Consider the following 17,316-nt stretch of genomic DNA (forward strand, 5'->3'; position numbering starts at 1 on the left):
TAAAATGCTTAATATAACTTTAGTTATACTACATCCTTTCATCTTTACTTGTCTATTTTTCTATTGACACATGAATTCAGAACCTGAAAGATAGAATTAATTTCCCCATAATATCATTTGAATGTAATAAATTTAATGCTTTAGAAAATGCATTAGATAATGAATCGTATTTAATATTAAGGGTAAAATGATTAGAAACGGGTAAATTATCCATTGATTTTATAAACTGGACAAGTATTGTTAGACGTTTCAAAATAGAAAAGTGGAGAAATAAAGATGGACAGAGGGAGTAATAAAATCTCTATAAGTTGATTAAAGTTAATTTAGTATGAGAATAGGAATAGACTTGATGATTTTTTCTTAATGAATCTTCTGGTTCCCAAAAATGTAAGAAAATGTGAGAATATGCTTGGTAGATAAATGGAAGTTAGATTGCTAAACAGTTACTTTAATATGTAAAGCATAATACAACAAATACAACTTATAGGTTTGTCAATAAGGATTGTGTATTCCAAGCTATGTTGCTCGGAATCTTTAAATATGTTGTTGCACCCGTGACGGAGGATTGTGTACTTCAAGCTATGTTGCTCGGAATCTTCAAATATGTCGTCGCACCCGTGACGAATGTCCAAAGTTGGTAAGATCGCTTATCAACTCAACTTGACACTACACTTAACAGCAATCCAAAGTCTTCTCAAACCCTATCATGAAAACAAGAAGGATTCAAGACAAAGGGTTGTGAGCGCGTGCACCTATGGCCGTAATCGCATCACATGAGAAGGACATTGAAGCCATCTGTTCAAGTGGCAAGAAGCCAAGTACGGAGTGCTCGGTCATATGGAAATGTTATCCTCCAAAAATGCACTATTTTGAAGGATCCAATATGCACCTGATGACATTTTTGAAGAGTCCGAGCAATATAGATTCCAAGAGATATAGTTTGGTTTGAGACACAAGCTATGTGTTGTTACTCACTTTAAGACAATTAATGCAGCATCTTGACCAGATCAGATATAGTTTGGTTTGAGACACAAGCTATGTGTTGTTACTCACTTTAAGACAATTAATGCAGCATCTTGACCAGATCAAAACTTAGTAGGTTCTCAAAATTGTTAAGAGTTTGTGACCCAAATTCTGTTTATCTGGCCTTGAAAAATTTGCGGTGCGATCCATGTTTGTGATTTTTTGTGGGATTTGCCCGAAGTCCCCGTGGTATGGACCTGCATATTTTTGGGCCTAGAATTTATTTGTAAACACGTATTATATAAGTACAATTTAGTGGGTCGTTTTGGACGTTTTAAATACGACATTGTCCTCATTGTATTCTCCATCCATCATAGTGAATTTCTCCTCCTCCGCCCGTGATTTTTCCCGTCAAGGGTTTCCACGTAAATCTGTGTGTTCATCTTGTTTTTCTTTTGCTTGTGGTATTGCTTATTCCCGCCCGTTCATAACAAAAGTTCTACTAAAAATTTCCAATCTTGAAGAATTGGATAATTTAGATGAGTTGAAATCTAGATAAGAGGTGCAAAAAGCTGAGCTGGAGAAATATAGATCCTAACATTTTTTCTTGGGATGTTAATTTATGTACATTTTATAGAAATCTTACTCACAAAAGAATTGAACAAATAGTTACAACAACCATACCTCGATGAGGGGCTTTGAACCAATGCGGTCCCTCATGAACCATAAGAAACAGCTACACCGGCAAGAGATCAAATAAGAATATGCGATAAAGAATCAGTCAGATCTTGATTCTGGATTGTAATCACAGAGATCAGAGGCAGTTTGACTGCTTGCTAACTGAGCTTGAGTACTTGACGCGCTTTCATTTTGTCTCTCTCGTTGGAAATCTTTCAAGGCTTTAACTCTTAAATCGTCAGTATACATACTGGCTTCTGGGATATCATCAGGGACATCTTGTTTTCCTTCAAGCATGCGTACAACCTCAGACATTACAGGCCTGAGTGATGGTGTTGCACTAGTGCATAATAGTGCTAATTTTACAACCCTTTCTGCTTCTTCTTTGTTGAACTGCAAACCCAATTTATCATCGATGAGCTCCTCTATTTTCCCATTTTGTAGCAAGTGACAGGCCTGCAGTAACGTTTTATAAGTAGCAACTTCAAATGGAGACGAAAGAGTTCATGGTTAAAAAAGTTGAAGGATTCTTAATGTTAAAACTTAGCAGACTGGTCTGTCTTTGTTTTAGAGCATTAACAGAAAAGGTAAAGAACGATACCCAATCTAAAAGACAAATGAAATTGTCGGAAGGTGCATAGTTATAGTTGTTCTTGCCGCTAACAGTTTCCAGGAGGACAATCCCAAAGCTGTAGACATCTGCTTTGTAGGTCAAATAACCCCATAGTGCATACTCGGGTGCCATGTATCCTCTGCATTTATTAACATACAATTATGCTACAAATTTTATCCAACCACACTTCTGAAAAGATAACGACAAAAAAGAAGATCTAATTTGAATTGTACGTTTAAACTTACATTGTTCCAGCAACTCGAGTGCTAATATGGGTATTGTCATCTTCAGTAAGTCTAGCCAGCCCGAAGTCCGAAATTTTGGGATTTAGATCTCTATCTAGCAGTACATTAGTCGCTTTAATGTCTCTGTGTACAATTTTAAGGCTTGATTCCTCATGAAGGAAGGCCAGACCTTTAGCAATTCCAACACAAATCTTGAACCTTGTCGGCCAATCAAGTATCAATTGACTTTTGTCTGAATCTAAAGTTGTCCAACATACTAAAATGTTAATGGACATTTCAGAGCTAGTAGTAGTTTGGAAAACCTTTTGAAAAGAGAGCGAATAGCTTACTACATAATGCACGAGCGAGGCTATTGTAAGAGAATGAATAACTTACTAAATAATGCGCGAGCGAGGCTATTGTTTTCCAAGTATTCATATACGAGCAGCAATTCAGTCCCTTCAATGCAGCAACCATGCAGCTTTACAAGATTTGGGTGTTGCAAACAAGAAATCATGCCAATCTCATTTAAAAATTCGCGGTTCCCCTGTCTTGATTGACGCGAGAGCTGCTTTACTGCAACTGAAGTACCATCAGATAACTGGCCCTGCATCAAATATATGGTCAGAGTTCACAAAACAATAATGATAAAGAAGATACTACATTACTATTGTTACCAGAATGATACCTTGAAAACTGCGCCAAAACCACCTTCCCCTATCTTGTTAGAAGCATCAAAGTTATTAGTGGCAGCCTTTATTTGCTTTAAAGTAAAAGAAACGGTCTGCAGCTCCATGTCCTCTAAATCTGTCACGTAAATAAAGAGACTTCACCCGTTAGTCATCTATTTACAACACACAACTTCTGGATATAGAGTTTTCATTGATTATCATTTCAGTAGAATGTGCTCTTTCAAATCAGTAATGCATGAATCAGCTTGCCCAGTCACATAATTTGCTAGTTAAAGTTACTTCTTTCCAATGCCCATTAGTGATCACCTTTTCTCTGTTTCTTTTTGCATTGAAGATATCCTTTCCACCATAGTGTGCTCATTACCAACAAGAAAATGCATGTAGCCACTACTCCAACAATAACATAAACAGTCACACTCTTTTTATCTTCCTCTGAACAAGATCCAAAAGCTGCACAGAAATAAAGACGATTGTTACGTGTATGCAGCAGTGGCAGGGGCAACAGAAAATAAGGTTCAACCAGCTAAGATTCATCCAGCTAATTACAAAAAAATTCAACATGCATGTCATTCATGGGAAAATAATAACAAAGCGAATACGTGGGTACTCATCCAACACTCCTTCAAACTGAGAAGAAAGATTTCTATTTGCTAATCAACCAAACTTGTAAAAATGGATTTCCTCAGCCATATAGAATGACCCTTTGAATTAGTAACCAAAAAAAGGAGAGGAAACAGCTATAAAATGTAAACCTACATTGGACATATCAGGAGAGATGTAATTCTACCATGAGAGATTTAATTCCTACTTATTTTTTCAGACGAAAAGAAAATAGCAATAGGAAAGGAAAAGAAATTTAGAGCTTAGAACTATATATTGGAAGGCTGAAAAGAAGAGCCTAGTTGAAATAACCACAATACAAATATTCTATCACCTGAGTAAGTAAACATCTAAGTTTATGGATGTTCATTGAGAGCTAAAGGTTCATCGATATCTCTCAGATGCTATACCAAACATACCAGCAGTAGAAGTAATTTTATTTTTTATTAAACTTGGTGTCCAGGCCACTTGCACGCACCTCAATTAATTCCACGAGATACCTGCTACCTCCCACTAGCACAGGTGGTAACTCTATCTTGGGATTTGAACCTGAGACCTCATGCTCTCAACCCAATTCAATCTAAACCATCAGCTTACAAACTTTCACATGGATATAAATATTGAACTTCCCCCCTTGACATTACTACTGAAAATTTACCGCCTTCAACTCTTTTATGCACAGATTTCAGAAAACATATTTGTGTTGTATTTAAAGTTCTAATATAGTAATATTAGCATCAAACTTGTCTGCTGCAACTCCGAACTTGCAAGGACAAATTACAGTTAGTTTCGGATTGTCCATAGTTCATACAAACCAAGAGCTGGAAAGAGATGTAGTCCATGTATACAAGAGAGGTAAACAATTTCAGAATTCCAGGGAAATAAAAGCTACCGTCATCAAGAACTGGAGGCTTGTAGAATCATAAATCAGCAACATACTAATACTTATAGTTGGTACAAAACCACAAGCAGATCAAGCCAGGTACGTATCTTAATAGCCTAGTTCAACGCAACTAATTTACCCAATAAAAAATTAGACAAACTATTGAAAAATTACTCTTTTGATAACTCGGAGCAGGCTAATCAAAGGAACCAAAGTGATAAGTGTAATAGTACATATACTATGATGTTCCCCTTAAAGTGATGAAGGTTGAGGAAACTTACTTGGTTTGAGTGAAATAGCAGATATTAGGGGACCGTAATGCCCCCTAAATGGGATTCTGATAGTTCCTTTGCCAGCCCAGTAAAATCGAATCTCCAAAGTATTATCTGTTACACTGGTGTTAAAGTGACTAACCACGGGCTTTTGAACTCCACCAGCCTCATTCACAATATTGAAGTCTTTCCAAACTAATTTATCCTGAAGTAGAAAGAATAATGTGTAGGTATCTTGTTGAAAGTCAGGAAATCAATTCAGTGAGATGTTAGAATATATTCTTCCTATTAAAAATCCTCAGTTTTAAAGAAAGACAAATAAGCCTGATTGGATGAGCTTATAGCTTTTGGCTTGTTTTTGTCTTTTTGGCTTAAGAACGAGTGCTTAAAATTACTTTTTTATTTACCTAAAACCTATTAAAGTACTTAAAAGATATTTTTGCTTAATAGCACTTAATAAGCCAATCCAAACAGGCTCGAAGTTTTATGTTCTAGTAATCTAAACTCCTATATAAGGAGACTACTTTCTTGTTACAGATCTAATAGCTTCCATTTAGCTGCCTGCCAGAAAGTTTTTCATTTTTTTAATAATAAGGCTTGTCTCTTTCCACATCCAGCACCACTTTTTTCCTCTCTCTTCCAGGATCCCGACATCTTTTGGGCAGCATGTGCCACATAATAAAAGTTCACATTGGGTTGATATCATCACCCCGAAACTGTTAAACTGTCAGTCAGTCTATATCTGTCCAGCTAGCTGATGTGTCACCACCCAGACAGCACCATGTCGTTTTCTAGAGAATGTTTCTAGTTGAGTTTAGTGCTTGTCAACACATGTTTAATATATCATCACCAAGTTAAACACCATGGATTGTCATCTATCCAACCAAGCTGGCACAGTGCTTGCTTCTCTTTAGCCATCTAGATAAGCTGGCAACACTAATGTCCTCAGATTCAATCATGACTACTACACGATTTTGTCCGAGTAGCATCATGTCACTTTTCATTTTTAATTTGTAAATGCAAGTTGTTGTATCACCTTGAGTTTGGAGGGCGTGTTGAGGTAGCATTCATGCAGCGATGTGTGAAAATATATTCTTGGTTAGTAGTAGAGAGCATTTTTTCTAATTCTGTATGGGTAATCTACTTTATTTAATACCTTTTCTAATTTCATTTAGGTTAGTTTACCATATTTATAATTGTCTGAGCTTCTACATGCGGAGGCATCTTGTATATCATCTACAATTAAATTCTATACAAGTTCTCTCTTTTTTCCTCTACTTTCACAGATCTAACGTAGTATAACAGTGTAGAAAGTTTTTCCTAATTGACATACCAACCTGGATGTATATATCAAACACTCGCCTTCCAAGACTGTTAGAGGTGCTGTCATTTGTAAAAGTTATCTCAGCAAAGTGCAAGCTGACATTGTAGCTCCCATTCCTCAAGCAATAGCGGAAGTAAGTGAGTGAAAGTGGAGACATCCGTGCATTATTGTACAATTCAGAAAGACCTTTTGATGGTGTACTTTCAATAAAGCGTGCATTTTGATCGTTGTTATCATCCATAAAGTCCCCAGTGCTACTAAATCCCCAATAATTGGTGCTAGCTTTGAAATATCTAGCAGAACCACCATCAACATCTGCATCTCCTGCATAATCAACTTCTCCATCGCTCTCCTTTACAGTAAAATCATTTCCACCACTATTAACATGTAACGAACACCCATCTGCCAAGGAAAATAACAGAATTCAATGCTCAAAAATATTGTCACAACTCACAAGTAGGCAAAATGATCAAGCAGAAAATATTTCCCGTGATTAGGTTGTGAATCCTCAAATCACCTAAAAACCTTTAGATACATGACTTTAAGACTGAATCCAGCCTTAGAATGTCTCTCTGCTTAATACCAAAAGGAAATTAATTTGCTTCAGTCTCTTGCATAGTTGAGCAGTTTGCTATTTGAGTTGAGGATAAGGCCGTCAAATGGCTAAAGACATATTTTCGTATTCTTGCTACTGTTGGGTTCATATTCTATATGAAATTGAATAACCGTCAGGAGAAGAAAAGAACATACTTACACCGAGGACAAGTGAAATCCTTCGTACATGGAAGAACTCTCCTTCTGTAGAAGTTGAAGCATAAAGCAGTTAGACCCAAATCTGAATCAGATAGGAAAGCAACCACTTCGGTTTTGAACTTTCCTTTTTCCCTCAGTTTCATCATAAATCAGAATTTTAATGTTTCAGAATGATAAGAAGAATCATCTTACAAGGGGCTTACTGCTGCAGAGCTCTTGTACAAGTTTAGATACAGATTCCTGTAGAAGGAATAATTATCAGAACCACATATGCTTATCCAATAAATAATGTAAGAGCATGAATTAACTAAAGTGAACCAATCCTTACATGTTTGGTTGACAGGCATGTTGGTCAGGCCCTTGCCATGTAAAATTATTGTAGGACAGATCACTGCATGCAATAGACACTGTTAGATGCCATCTTTCCGATTAGGAACCAAGAAGTTGTGAGATCCACTTGAGACAAAACGTGGAAAAAAATAATGCCAACATGAATGAATCAAAATTGCTTTGGCATGCCACTGCATAACTACTATGTTTATGAATAAAAATTATGACATGTTCCGCAAAGACAGTGTCCATCATACACCAGCAGAAATTGTTTATGAAATTAGAATATTAACAAACATACACTTACACATTTATTCCATTTTTCAAAATTGAGTCTGGTATATCTCCACTGAGCATGTTGCCAGTAAGAAACCTATGTATAGAACATAAAGCAGTTAGGCAAGAGCAAATCTGGAAGTATAAGAACATGCTATACACTTCATAGTCGAAGATGTTCAGCATGAAAGAAGATTGAGAAGAGACTGCTCTAACTTGCTAATAGAAAAATAAAAAGTACATCACGCTTAAGAGAATCCACTTTTAGTAATTCAACTTACACAAACTTCAGCATACTTCTAGCACTAATATTGTTTGGGATTTCTCCGACTAACTTGTTGAAGGTAACGTCTCTGCAGAAAGTTAAACAGAGAATCATGATTATAAATTTACCATTTGAACTCTCTCAGAAGGAGGAAATTGAGGAGATGAATCTGTGTGCACAAGCTATTACAACCGACACATGTATATTGTAGAAGCAAAATGTATAAGAGCCAACTCTATATGTTAGACTAAATAATGAACTGGGACAAGAAGAGGAAGGATGAGAAGTTCAATGAAAATCAAAGAGCAGGCATGAAACCTCTTAAGAACCAACACCTTGTTTCTCGATCAGCCTCAATTATCTTTCAAAACTGGAAATGCTAAACATTTTTGTAAAGATATGACACCTGGGCCTAGCTCATGAGGGGGGATTGCCTAAATTCATATAAGCAGACCACCAGTCCATTTCCCAAGCAATGTGGGACTCTTAACACCCCCCCCCCCCCCCCCACCCTTTTTACCCCCAGGCCCAACTAGAGCATGGACCGAGTGCTCAAACAGGGATAAGCCTGACTTAGATACCATGCAAAGATATGGCACCTGGGCCTAACTCAAATCCCAAAATCTAGCTCACGAGGCGAAGATTGCCCAAGTCCATAAAAGCAGACCCCAATCCACTCCCAACTAATTTGGAAATCTGACCCCCTCTAACAATTTTCAAGTCACACGGAGCAAACTAGCTGTGATGAATTTCAACCTTCCAAACAAAGACATTAAATGGGGCTTTATGTTTCTACAGGAGTTCTTGGTAGAGACAAAATGATCTCCAATGTAGTGTTAACTGAAAGAGGCACCAATAGAGGACAGTAAACAGTGCGACATAAGAGAATCCAATGGTCATGGACGTAGGAGGAAGAACAGAAAACCATGTAAAAGCTTTCTCTCTATTTAATGCCACGTAATTTGGATGTGGCGGAGATGAGGATGTTGCGATGGATGTGTGGTCATACCAGGAAAGATAGGGTGAGGAATGAGATTATTCGGGAAAAGGTGGGAGTGGCTTCGGTGGAGGACAAGATGCGGGAAGTGAGGTACGTTGGTTCAGGCACGTGATGAGGAGGGGCTCTGATGCTCCAGTGCGGAGGTGTGAGACACTGTCAATGGATGGTTTTAGGCGGGATAGAGGTAGGCCGAAGAAATATTGGAGGGAGATGATTAAGCATGATATGGAGCAGTTACAGCTTACGGAGGACATGACCCTTGATAGGAAGTTGTGGAGGACGCGGATTAGAGTAGAGGGTTAGGGGGTGGGAGTGCGTCGGTAATAGTAGGGGAGCGTTCTTTATTTGTGTCGGAAGTTTCTTGTTCGTGGTGTTGAGCGACGTTTATGGTTTCAGATAGATAGTTTTAGTATTAGCTTGTGGCTGTAGTATTATCTTGTGGCTAGCGGTGTAGGTTTATTTTGCATATTTTACTAGTTTATATACATCTATATTTTGTGTTTGTTATACTGTTATTGGTCCTAAGCCGGGGGTTATCGGAAACAGCCTCTCTACTTCAACTGAGGTAGTGGTATGGTCTGCGTACTCTCTACCCCCAGACCCCACTATGTGGTAATACACTGGGTATGTTGTTGTTGTTGTAATTTGGAACGCAGCTGAGGAAGTTTGAATATTAGGTGGAGAAAATTAAGTCCATAACTTACAATGTTTGCAGATCCTTCATCGCCCAAATATATACAGGAAGCTCTCCAGAAAGGTTGCAGTTTCTCAATACCCTGTATCCATATTTAATTAGCTCAAGGAAAGCTAGAGTGCTTAATAGCACACAGTAACTGTACAATGATTTACAGTATAATTTGACATACAAGTTATGCAAGCCCATGATATCACTCAGTAAAGGAAATGCCTGAGCTGGTCCACCTATGTCACTGATCCTCCTGTATACAAAATTGACTGTGAGAGAGCTGGCAAAGAGTAAAGGCTCGACAAAAATCTAACATAAAATAGTTGAGACAATGTTGAAAGGTTCTCCACTCACAAATCTGTTAACTTATTCAGAAGAGATATGTTTGATGGAATGGGGCCCTCTAGTCCGGTGGCATGCATTTCCCTTCATATATTGTCAAGAAAAAGTTTAGCAACACAGCCAATTCTCTTTTTTGAAATTAAGAAGGTATTTCCAAAGATCTTACAGTTTGGTAAGTTGTTTCCAGTTCTGTATGAAATCTGGAATCCGTCCACTGAAATTGTTATCACTTATCCTACTGCAAAGTTAAATTATACTGTGAGATATTCTATTTCCTGAAAATGATAGGAGCTAAAAAGGGCTGGGGTAGAATGTATGCTCTTACAAATCTGTTAAATTTATGAGTCCAGAAAATGAAGTTGGCACCTCTCCCATCAATTGGTTGGAGGATAAAATCCTGAAATTAGATAAAGAATGAATCACCCACTCGTCTATGCATCAATCATTCAGGTGCCAAATGCCAATTTTTCTTCAAGTTTTCTTTAGGAGAATATAACAAAGTGGCTTTGAAAAGAGGTCTTACAGGGTTTGCAAGTTGATCAGTTTCCCTAGTTCAGACGGAACCCTGCCTGAAAACTGGTTTGCCTCGAGATTCCTGGTTTAAAACATTTTAATGGATAGAATAAAGAGAGCAAATTGGAAAACATAATGAGAAACTTTTGTCTAGTTAAGAGAATCCAATCTCCAGACAGATAGCATATAAGTAAGTTCAAATAGAAATTCAATACATACAGGTACAAAAGGCTGCTGATGTTTCCCAACTCCTTTGGGATTAGCCCTGACAACCGGTTTACAATAACAGAGCTGGATCAAAAAGTGTGCAATTACAATTTGCAAATGAAGCCATGACAAAGAAAGCTGATCGGCCAGAAAGAAAGTAGGTTATTACATGTTAGTCATCTTTGTTGCGGCCCACTCAACTGGTATACTACCACTGAGATAGTTGTATGCAAAATCACTAAAGATGGGAAAAGAAAGAAGAAGGCAAAAGATTTAGTGACTGATGTTGATATTGGCATGAAAAAAGAAGCTAGTGACATCAATTAGGAAAGGTTCAATTGTGAAAATGGTAGAGAATAGCTCTTACATTTCTTGGATGTAGGGAAGCTTTACTAATTCAGGTGGGAGTACTCCTGGAAGACTAAGACCCTTTAATACACTGCATAAGTGAAAATAATATAAAAGACATCAATTATGGAACCAATTTCAATAGAAATAAAAAATTTGCGACACAAATGAAGAAAAACAGAATGAATGCTTGTGATAAAAGAAATAAGACTATGAGTGGTATACTTAGTCCATTTGAGACAGAAGAGTTAGTACGAAGTCGCTAGAAGGAAACTTTTGTATTGATATGGCTTTACTAAACCCGATAAAAGCATAACCTATATTGTTTCTCTTTACAAGCTCCCGGAATACTTAAGTTTGAATAAGCCTTTTAAGTAACCATATATATTGATTATGGGGAAAGGAAGTTTATGAAAAATCTGAAAACCTCTTCACTTCCGAATTCCTTAAGTTTGTTCATTCAATTTTACTTCTGACAAACATCAAGTAGGATTTTCCCCAAGCTGTCTTTGGGGTGATAGTTGATAGTCATGTGGATATTGGTCACGCTCATATCTCTTTGGGGTGATATTTGATAATCACGTGGATATTGGTCACACTCATATCACTATTGTTGCACTAGAAACAAAGCATGCATGACAAGCTAAAAGGTTAGAAACAACTTAATCAATCTCGATATAGTAATAAGGAGTAAAGGCCTCACATTTTACTGATGTGGTGGACTTCATCGCTTCCGTTGCCAAGATGACATCCAACAAATTTCTCAGACCACTGTGGCTTACTGTTGACTATAACCTCTTCAATTATGCATGAATCTGCATTGAAACTCAAATATGTTGCACCCATCGTCTTGGCTATTTGTTGGAGGACATCCACTGAAAAACAATCAGTAAGGTTGAAATCAACTAGTATAGCTTGCACTATGCAATCTTCAATACTATTTGACAATTACAACTGGTAATAACCAAGAAGTTCATCAGTCGAGGAAGTTCAGAAAAATTGATTTCTATTTTGTGCTTCCATCAAATTGAGAAGAACTATATAAACTACTGGACACTTTCTATCTGTAAGGCAAACAGAAAGATTCAAGATTAGGCTGCTCAAAAAAATGTTTCATCCCTTAATATGACCTAGATACTATGAGTGTAAGCTGACTATCCACCCTGACAACTTACACCTACAAAAGAGACCTAGATGCACTCAATCAGAAAAAACTACTGAATACATCAAATCTTTCAAGAGAATAGGGGGACATGTAGTACATTTCATGCAAAAGTAATCATATAAGAAAAAAAATATCCTCTTCATGCACTTGATGCTAGTCTAAGACTTGTTATTTTTTATATCGGTGGTGTCAGAGCCAACTTGCATACAGTTCAACTATTCCACCAGTTCAGATGCCAGGCAACTTGCATTCTCTGGACCTCAACTTTGTACTTGTAGTTCAGGACAGAAATGACTTGTAAAATAGTGCAACTCCAGATGTAGAATACAAGGCTCAGCCCTAGAGGGGCTTTACACACAAACGTCACCAGCTTTCTGCGCATAATTTGTATGTGAAAGATGGTCACATAGTATTCGTCAACCTTACAACATAATCTGTTTCACTTTCTGTAGTTTATTTCAGATACAGCATATGAATCCTAAGATTCTGGCAGCCTAACTTCTTGTTAGATATCTTCTTTTCGAGAATAACTATTTAATAATTCAATTGCACAGCTAAAAGCTTGCACTGAACATGATCTATATCAGACTATACCCGGTCCACGGCCATGATGCTACCCAAAAATGCCTAATAACAGTACTACAAACCATTTGCACTAGTACAGTCTACAGTTGAGAATACTTGAAGACACTGCAGAAACTGCAGCCTTAAAATTTTAATCCACTGGACTATAGTTGAGCTACAAAACTACAATTTGAATAAATTTCGACTAAAAGGAAAAGAATAATAAAGCCAACACTTCCATGGCAAAACAAACAAATCAGAATACCACCTAAATTGGAAGAATCCAACTACTAGACAGAACATTAAGTTCAGGAAATTAGTAACTAACTTCAATAATATATGATTTTATCTACCTGAAAACATTAAAGATCACACCTTTTCAATATAAATTCACTAAATTGAAGTAATTCCACCTATTTCTCATCTTTTTAAAACTCAAAACTCCTCGTCCTTCTTAAGGTTATAGCAATAGAGAGGGAGCTGTACTAAGAATTTATTACTTTCTCAGTTCCATTTTACTTGTCCACTTTACTAAAAAAATAATATTTGTTACAATTTATGAAGTCAAAGAGAAGTTTAGCATTTTTCTTTCGAGATACAACACTATTATCCCTGAACTGTAGTCAAAGTTGCTACGACACACCTTAACTTCACGGGGTCCTATTAACCCTAAACTCAATTTCACAGCATTATTGTCCATCTTCCGTGCTTACGTGGCCTAAAAAAACTTGCACGCTCAATTTCACAGCATTATTGTCCATCTTCTATGCTTACGTTGCCTAAAAAAACTTGCACTTAAGGTGAGTAGTAAAAGGTGTCACGTAAGCACAAAAGGCGCCACATAAGCACGGCGGACAATGATACAGGTAAATTGAGTTTAGGGGTAATCGTGTCCTATAAAATTAAAGTGTGTCATAGCAACTTTAACTTTAGCTTCGGTAGGTAATAGTGTCTTTATCTCTTTTTCTTGATTATACTAAAGTACCCCCTCCGCACCCACCCACCCCTCCCTACTTTCCTATGGAGTATAAAAATGTCTATTAAAGAAAGAGAAAAGAGCAGCAGCATACCTTCTTGTTGAGGCACTTTGGAGTCTGTAAATATGAAGAACAAGAAGCAACAGTGTAATCTCAGAATCCAAGCTGTGATGCTGTTTCCAGATGAGTACATTTTTCAAGATTCAACAATGTGGAAAAGAGAAAAAAAAAAGAGGATAAAAAATGCACTTCACTAGGAGGAATATATGTATGAATCCCACAATAAGATAAACAGCAGAAAGAATAATAAAAAAAGAAAGTGGGCATCAAGTTGGAAAATGAAAAATGATTGGTGCTGGAACTGTAGACTAGTAGTAGCTATGATATGTTCAGAGAAAGTAGACGTGATATTTTATTATTTTTTCCAAAACGGATTGGACAAGGAATATTGGAGGCATGCATACATATATATATATATATATATATATATATATATATATATATGTGTGTGCCATTATTCCTACATCAATCAATCAGCAAAATCCGTCACTAATCTTATTAAGCAACAAATTACTAACAAATTATCAAAAAAATTGTCTGCGAGCTACAAGTGAAATTCATATGGCTAATTTTGAAATTTTCTTTATAGTAAGTTATGTGATTATAAATGTATTTCATTTAAAAAATGTGTTATTTTTTAACGAACTAAAAGAAATACGTATGTCACTAAATAAAATGAGTGAGCACATTATTAATTTGGTTGAACTACTAGAAAAAAAATTATACTTCCATAATTATATGCAGAGTTTGGTAGGTGTATTATGCCGGAAATTATAAAATATATATATTATGTAAGTATAATGTGGAAAAAAGAACTAGGTGCATTGAAAATGCCAATGTAAATTATCCGTTCATAACATTGCACATATTATAATTTTATATATATATATATATTCTGTCAAACCCTAGTTTTACAATTATTTTATACCGTATATACTACAAAGTTTAATATTCAAAAATGACCCAAGTTTACTTTTTGCCACAAACTGCTGTGTTAAGAGTTAACAATGACCATGTAATGTCGTGTACAATATATTATTTACGTATGAATATTCTTATATTATTTCAGCTAATCAACGCATGTGTCTGGTGAAATTTCCACCATGAAGAAAGCAAGATGCAACATTAACTATTCAATGAATTACTTATCAAATTAGTCCATGATATATATTGTTATTTTTTATTTGTGAATCGATACCTTATTTAACTTAAAGCAATAATAAAAACGACAATAACCTATTTAGAGTAATTCAGCATTAGCTTATAAAAAACAGTATTTAGTAGTTTTTTTAGTTGGTTAACTTTGGAGTTAATCATATTTGTTAAGTTATTTCAAAAAAGAAATACATTGATAATGATCTCTTGTTACATTTGGTTAATCCAAAAAAAAAAAAAAAATGGAACAAAATTTTTATCCTTTAAAAGATAAAATTAAAGAAAAATTAAAATACGCTTTCAAATTACATAATAATGTGGCGGGTACAATATGTGAATTACGTGATTTTATGGATGTTAAAATTCGTTTCAGATATTTGTATCAAACTAATTTAAATATTTATCATAATTAGATGTTTAATAAAGCGAAACTATGCATTACTTGCTGGAAATACATATCATGCATATTAATTGACATAAACATTCGAGATGGAAACAACACATGGCGACTTTATCAAAAAACTTTAGTATGATAGTAATGACACATCAACACTTGTTGACATATCACTGGTTGGAAATTTTTTTTGAAATTTTTTATAGTTGCATCGTTGATATATATTTCCACGGTTGAAAATTGAAAATCTTTAGGACCACACACCATTGACACTTCAAAAAAATAAATATCTCAATATTTGTTTGTACGTAATCTACGCAAATATACATACCACTGGCATCACCTATTGGAAATAAATTCAAATATTAGAACAAAACACTTAAAAACAAATAGAAATAACTGATAAGCAAATACTCCCTCTATTATTTTTTATTAAGAAAATCCCTTGAAAAACAATTTTTAAAAATAAAAATTTTATTTTGTCGCTCATATTTATTACTGTAAGTCATCTAAACTAAAAGTAATTACTAGTACTTAATAATAAGGATAAAATATATATAAAATAATAAATTATTTTTTATTTTCTAAGTTGAATACTCCATTTATTTACAGATAGTAAATAAATAAACTTGAACAGAAGAAGTAGCGCACAGCCTAAACTAAAGATAGATACGAGTTTTTCCCTAGGATGAATAAAAATCATTACCAATTGTTTGGTGTTACATTTGCCCTTCAAGGATATTAAACTAATCAAGGATTTTGCTCTAATTAATTACGTAAAATACCTTTACGAAACACTTATAGTTGGAACTTTTATGGAGTATGTAAATATAAATAAATGCTTAGTCAAAAAGCCCAGCCAGACATGAAAACAATAACACACACACAAAAAAAAAAATATATAACAAAGGTTGACTATTAGAAAAGTTTGGTAGGATTAATAACAGATTATATATTCTCCGTTAATTTTTACTTGTCTCGCTTTACTTCTCGAAAATTAAATTGCATCTATATAAAAATTTTGATCAATATTTTAAGATGTATCTTTTCATCATAGTAGTATGAGAAGGATTGCAAACTATAGTATTTTCATATAATTTTTAAATATTTAAATTTAAAATTTAAAATTTAAAATATTAATCTACTTCAATTTAGCTTTAAAGTTTATTCAAATTGATTTTGGTAAGCGAAATGTAAAAAGTAAAACTAAATAAATGAAGTATTTTATAGTACTCTAATATATGCATTATTGGAGTGTTGTCGTTTCGATCCCACCCAAAAGATTAGTAGCACTAACACATAGATCTCATTGTTGACTTTATTTCCTAATTAACTCTTTACACAAGCAATTTCTTTGTTCTAATTAAACAGTATGCCGCATTAATCATGTTTTTAAATAATATTATTATAATATATTGGTGTTTACAATGACTGTTATGGCTTTGCCGCATTAATCATGTTTTTAAATAAGATTATTATAATATATTGGTGTTTACAATGACTGTTATGGCTGCTACTAATTATAGATTCCACTTGCTACCTCTTTCTTTTTTATTTAGAATAAAGTCGTGATAGCTTATTAGCACATATGATTGTTTAAATAAATAAATGAAAAGAGTTAACTATAATTATAAAAGACTGTTGAGTACATCTTTTGACTTGGACCAGATAACTTATTGTAATGCAAGATAATCACTTTTTTCTTTTAAAAATACGCATTTAATTCGTATTTCCAACAATAATTCAAATGCGAATTTGAAGCTTTATCAACAAATGGTTATAATATGCGGAAAAAAAAAAACTTTCCCATTTAAGTGGTCAACAAAATTATATCTTAAAAAAATATAAGAAAAGTTTATCTTTATTGAAAGTAAGTTTCTTCTCTATATAAAAAAAAATACTTTATATAACATATTATTCAACGATATTAAATCACATGAAGCACAAACATATTCATTCAATATTTAAAATGATCATGTAATCCATCTCTTGCTTTTCTACTAATGTATTCTCGTTTTATATAATTTTTGAGT

The 17,316-nt window shown here is 34.8% G+C and overlaps 1 protein-coding gene across 2 annotated transcripts; it reads right to left on the bottom strand.

The window, feature by feature from the left end:
* Positions 1-1,541: 1,541 nt before the first annotated feature.
* LOC107859212 (probable LRR receptor-like serine/threonine-protein kinase RFK1) lies at positions 1,542-14,110 on the bottom strand. Of its 2 annotated transcripts, none has more exons than XM_047406813.1 (24): positions 13,768-14,110; positions 11,672-11,843; positions 10,988-11,059; positions 10,790-10,858; positions 10,633-10,704; positions 10,424-10,495; positions 10,226-10,297; positions 10,067-10,138; positions 9,913-9,984; positions 9,740-9,811; positions 9,578-9,649; positions 7,890-7,961; positions 7,640-7,705; positions 7,331-7,393; positions 7,195-7,242; positions 7,004-7,047; positions 6,263-6,651; positions 4,935-5,130; positions 3,477-3,620; positions 3,167-3,285; positions 2,875-3,085; positions 2,500-2,755; positions 2,243-2,393; positions 1,542-2,097 (listed from the first exon to the last, which is right to left on the bottom strand). In XM_047406813.1, exons 1-24 carry the CDS (start codon positions 13,865-13,867, stop codon positions 1,741-1,743), a joined length of 3,033 nt encoding a protein of 1,010 aa, XP_047262769.1. In that variant the 5' UTR covers positions 13,868-14,110; the 3' UTR covers positions 1,542-1,740. The 2 variants fall into 2 exon arrangements, with proteins under 2 accessions (XP_047262769.1, XP_016559625.1); XM_016704139.2 differs by having other exon boundaries at positions 2,500-2,737; positions 13,768-14,109.
* Between the last annotated feature and the right edge of the window lie 3,206 nt (positions 14,111-17,316).

Source organism: Capsicum annuum, chromosome 2 (genome assembly GCF_002878395.1).
Source record: "Capsicum annuum cultivar UCD-10X-F1 chromosome 2, UCD10Xv1.1, whole genome shotgun sequence".
Lineage (NCBI taxonomy): Eukaryota > Viridiplantae > Streptophyta > Magnoliopsida > Solanales > Solanaceae > Capsicum > Capsicum annuum.

Bases quoted from the DNA above. Each gene is read 5' to 3' on its own strand.
- LOC107859212 (XM_047406813.1), bottom strand. From the start codon at position 13,867: ATGTACTCATCTGGAAACAGCATCACAGCTTGGATTCTGAGATTACAC. The intron at 9,812-9,912 runs GTGAGTGGAGAA...TTTTGTATACAG, and splicing joins CTGAATAAGTTAACAGATTT to GAGGATCAGTGACATAGGTG. The intron at 7,962-9,577 runs GTAAGTTATGGA...AACTTTCTGCAG, and splicing joins ATGAAGGATCTGCAAACATT to AGACGTTACCTTCAACAAGT.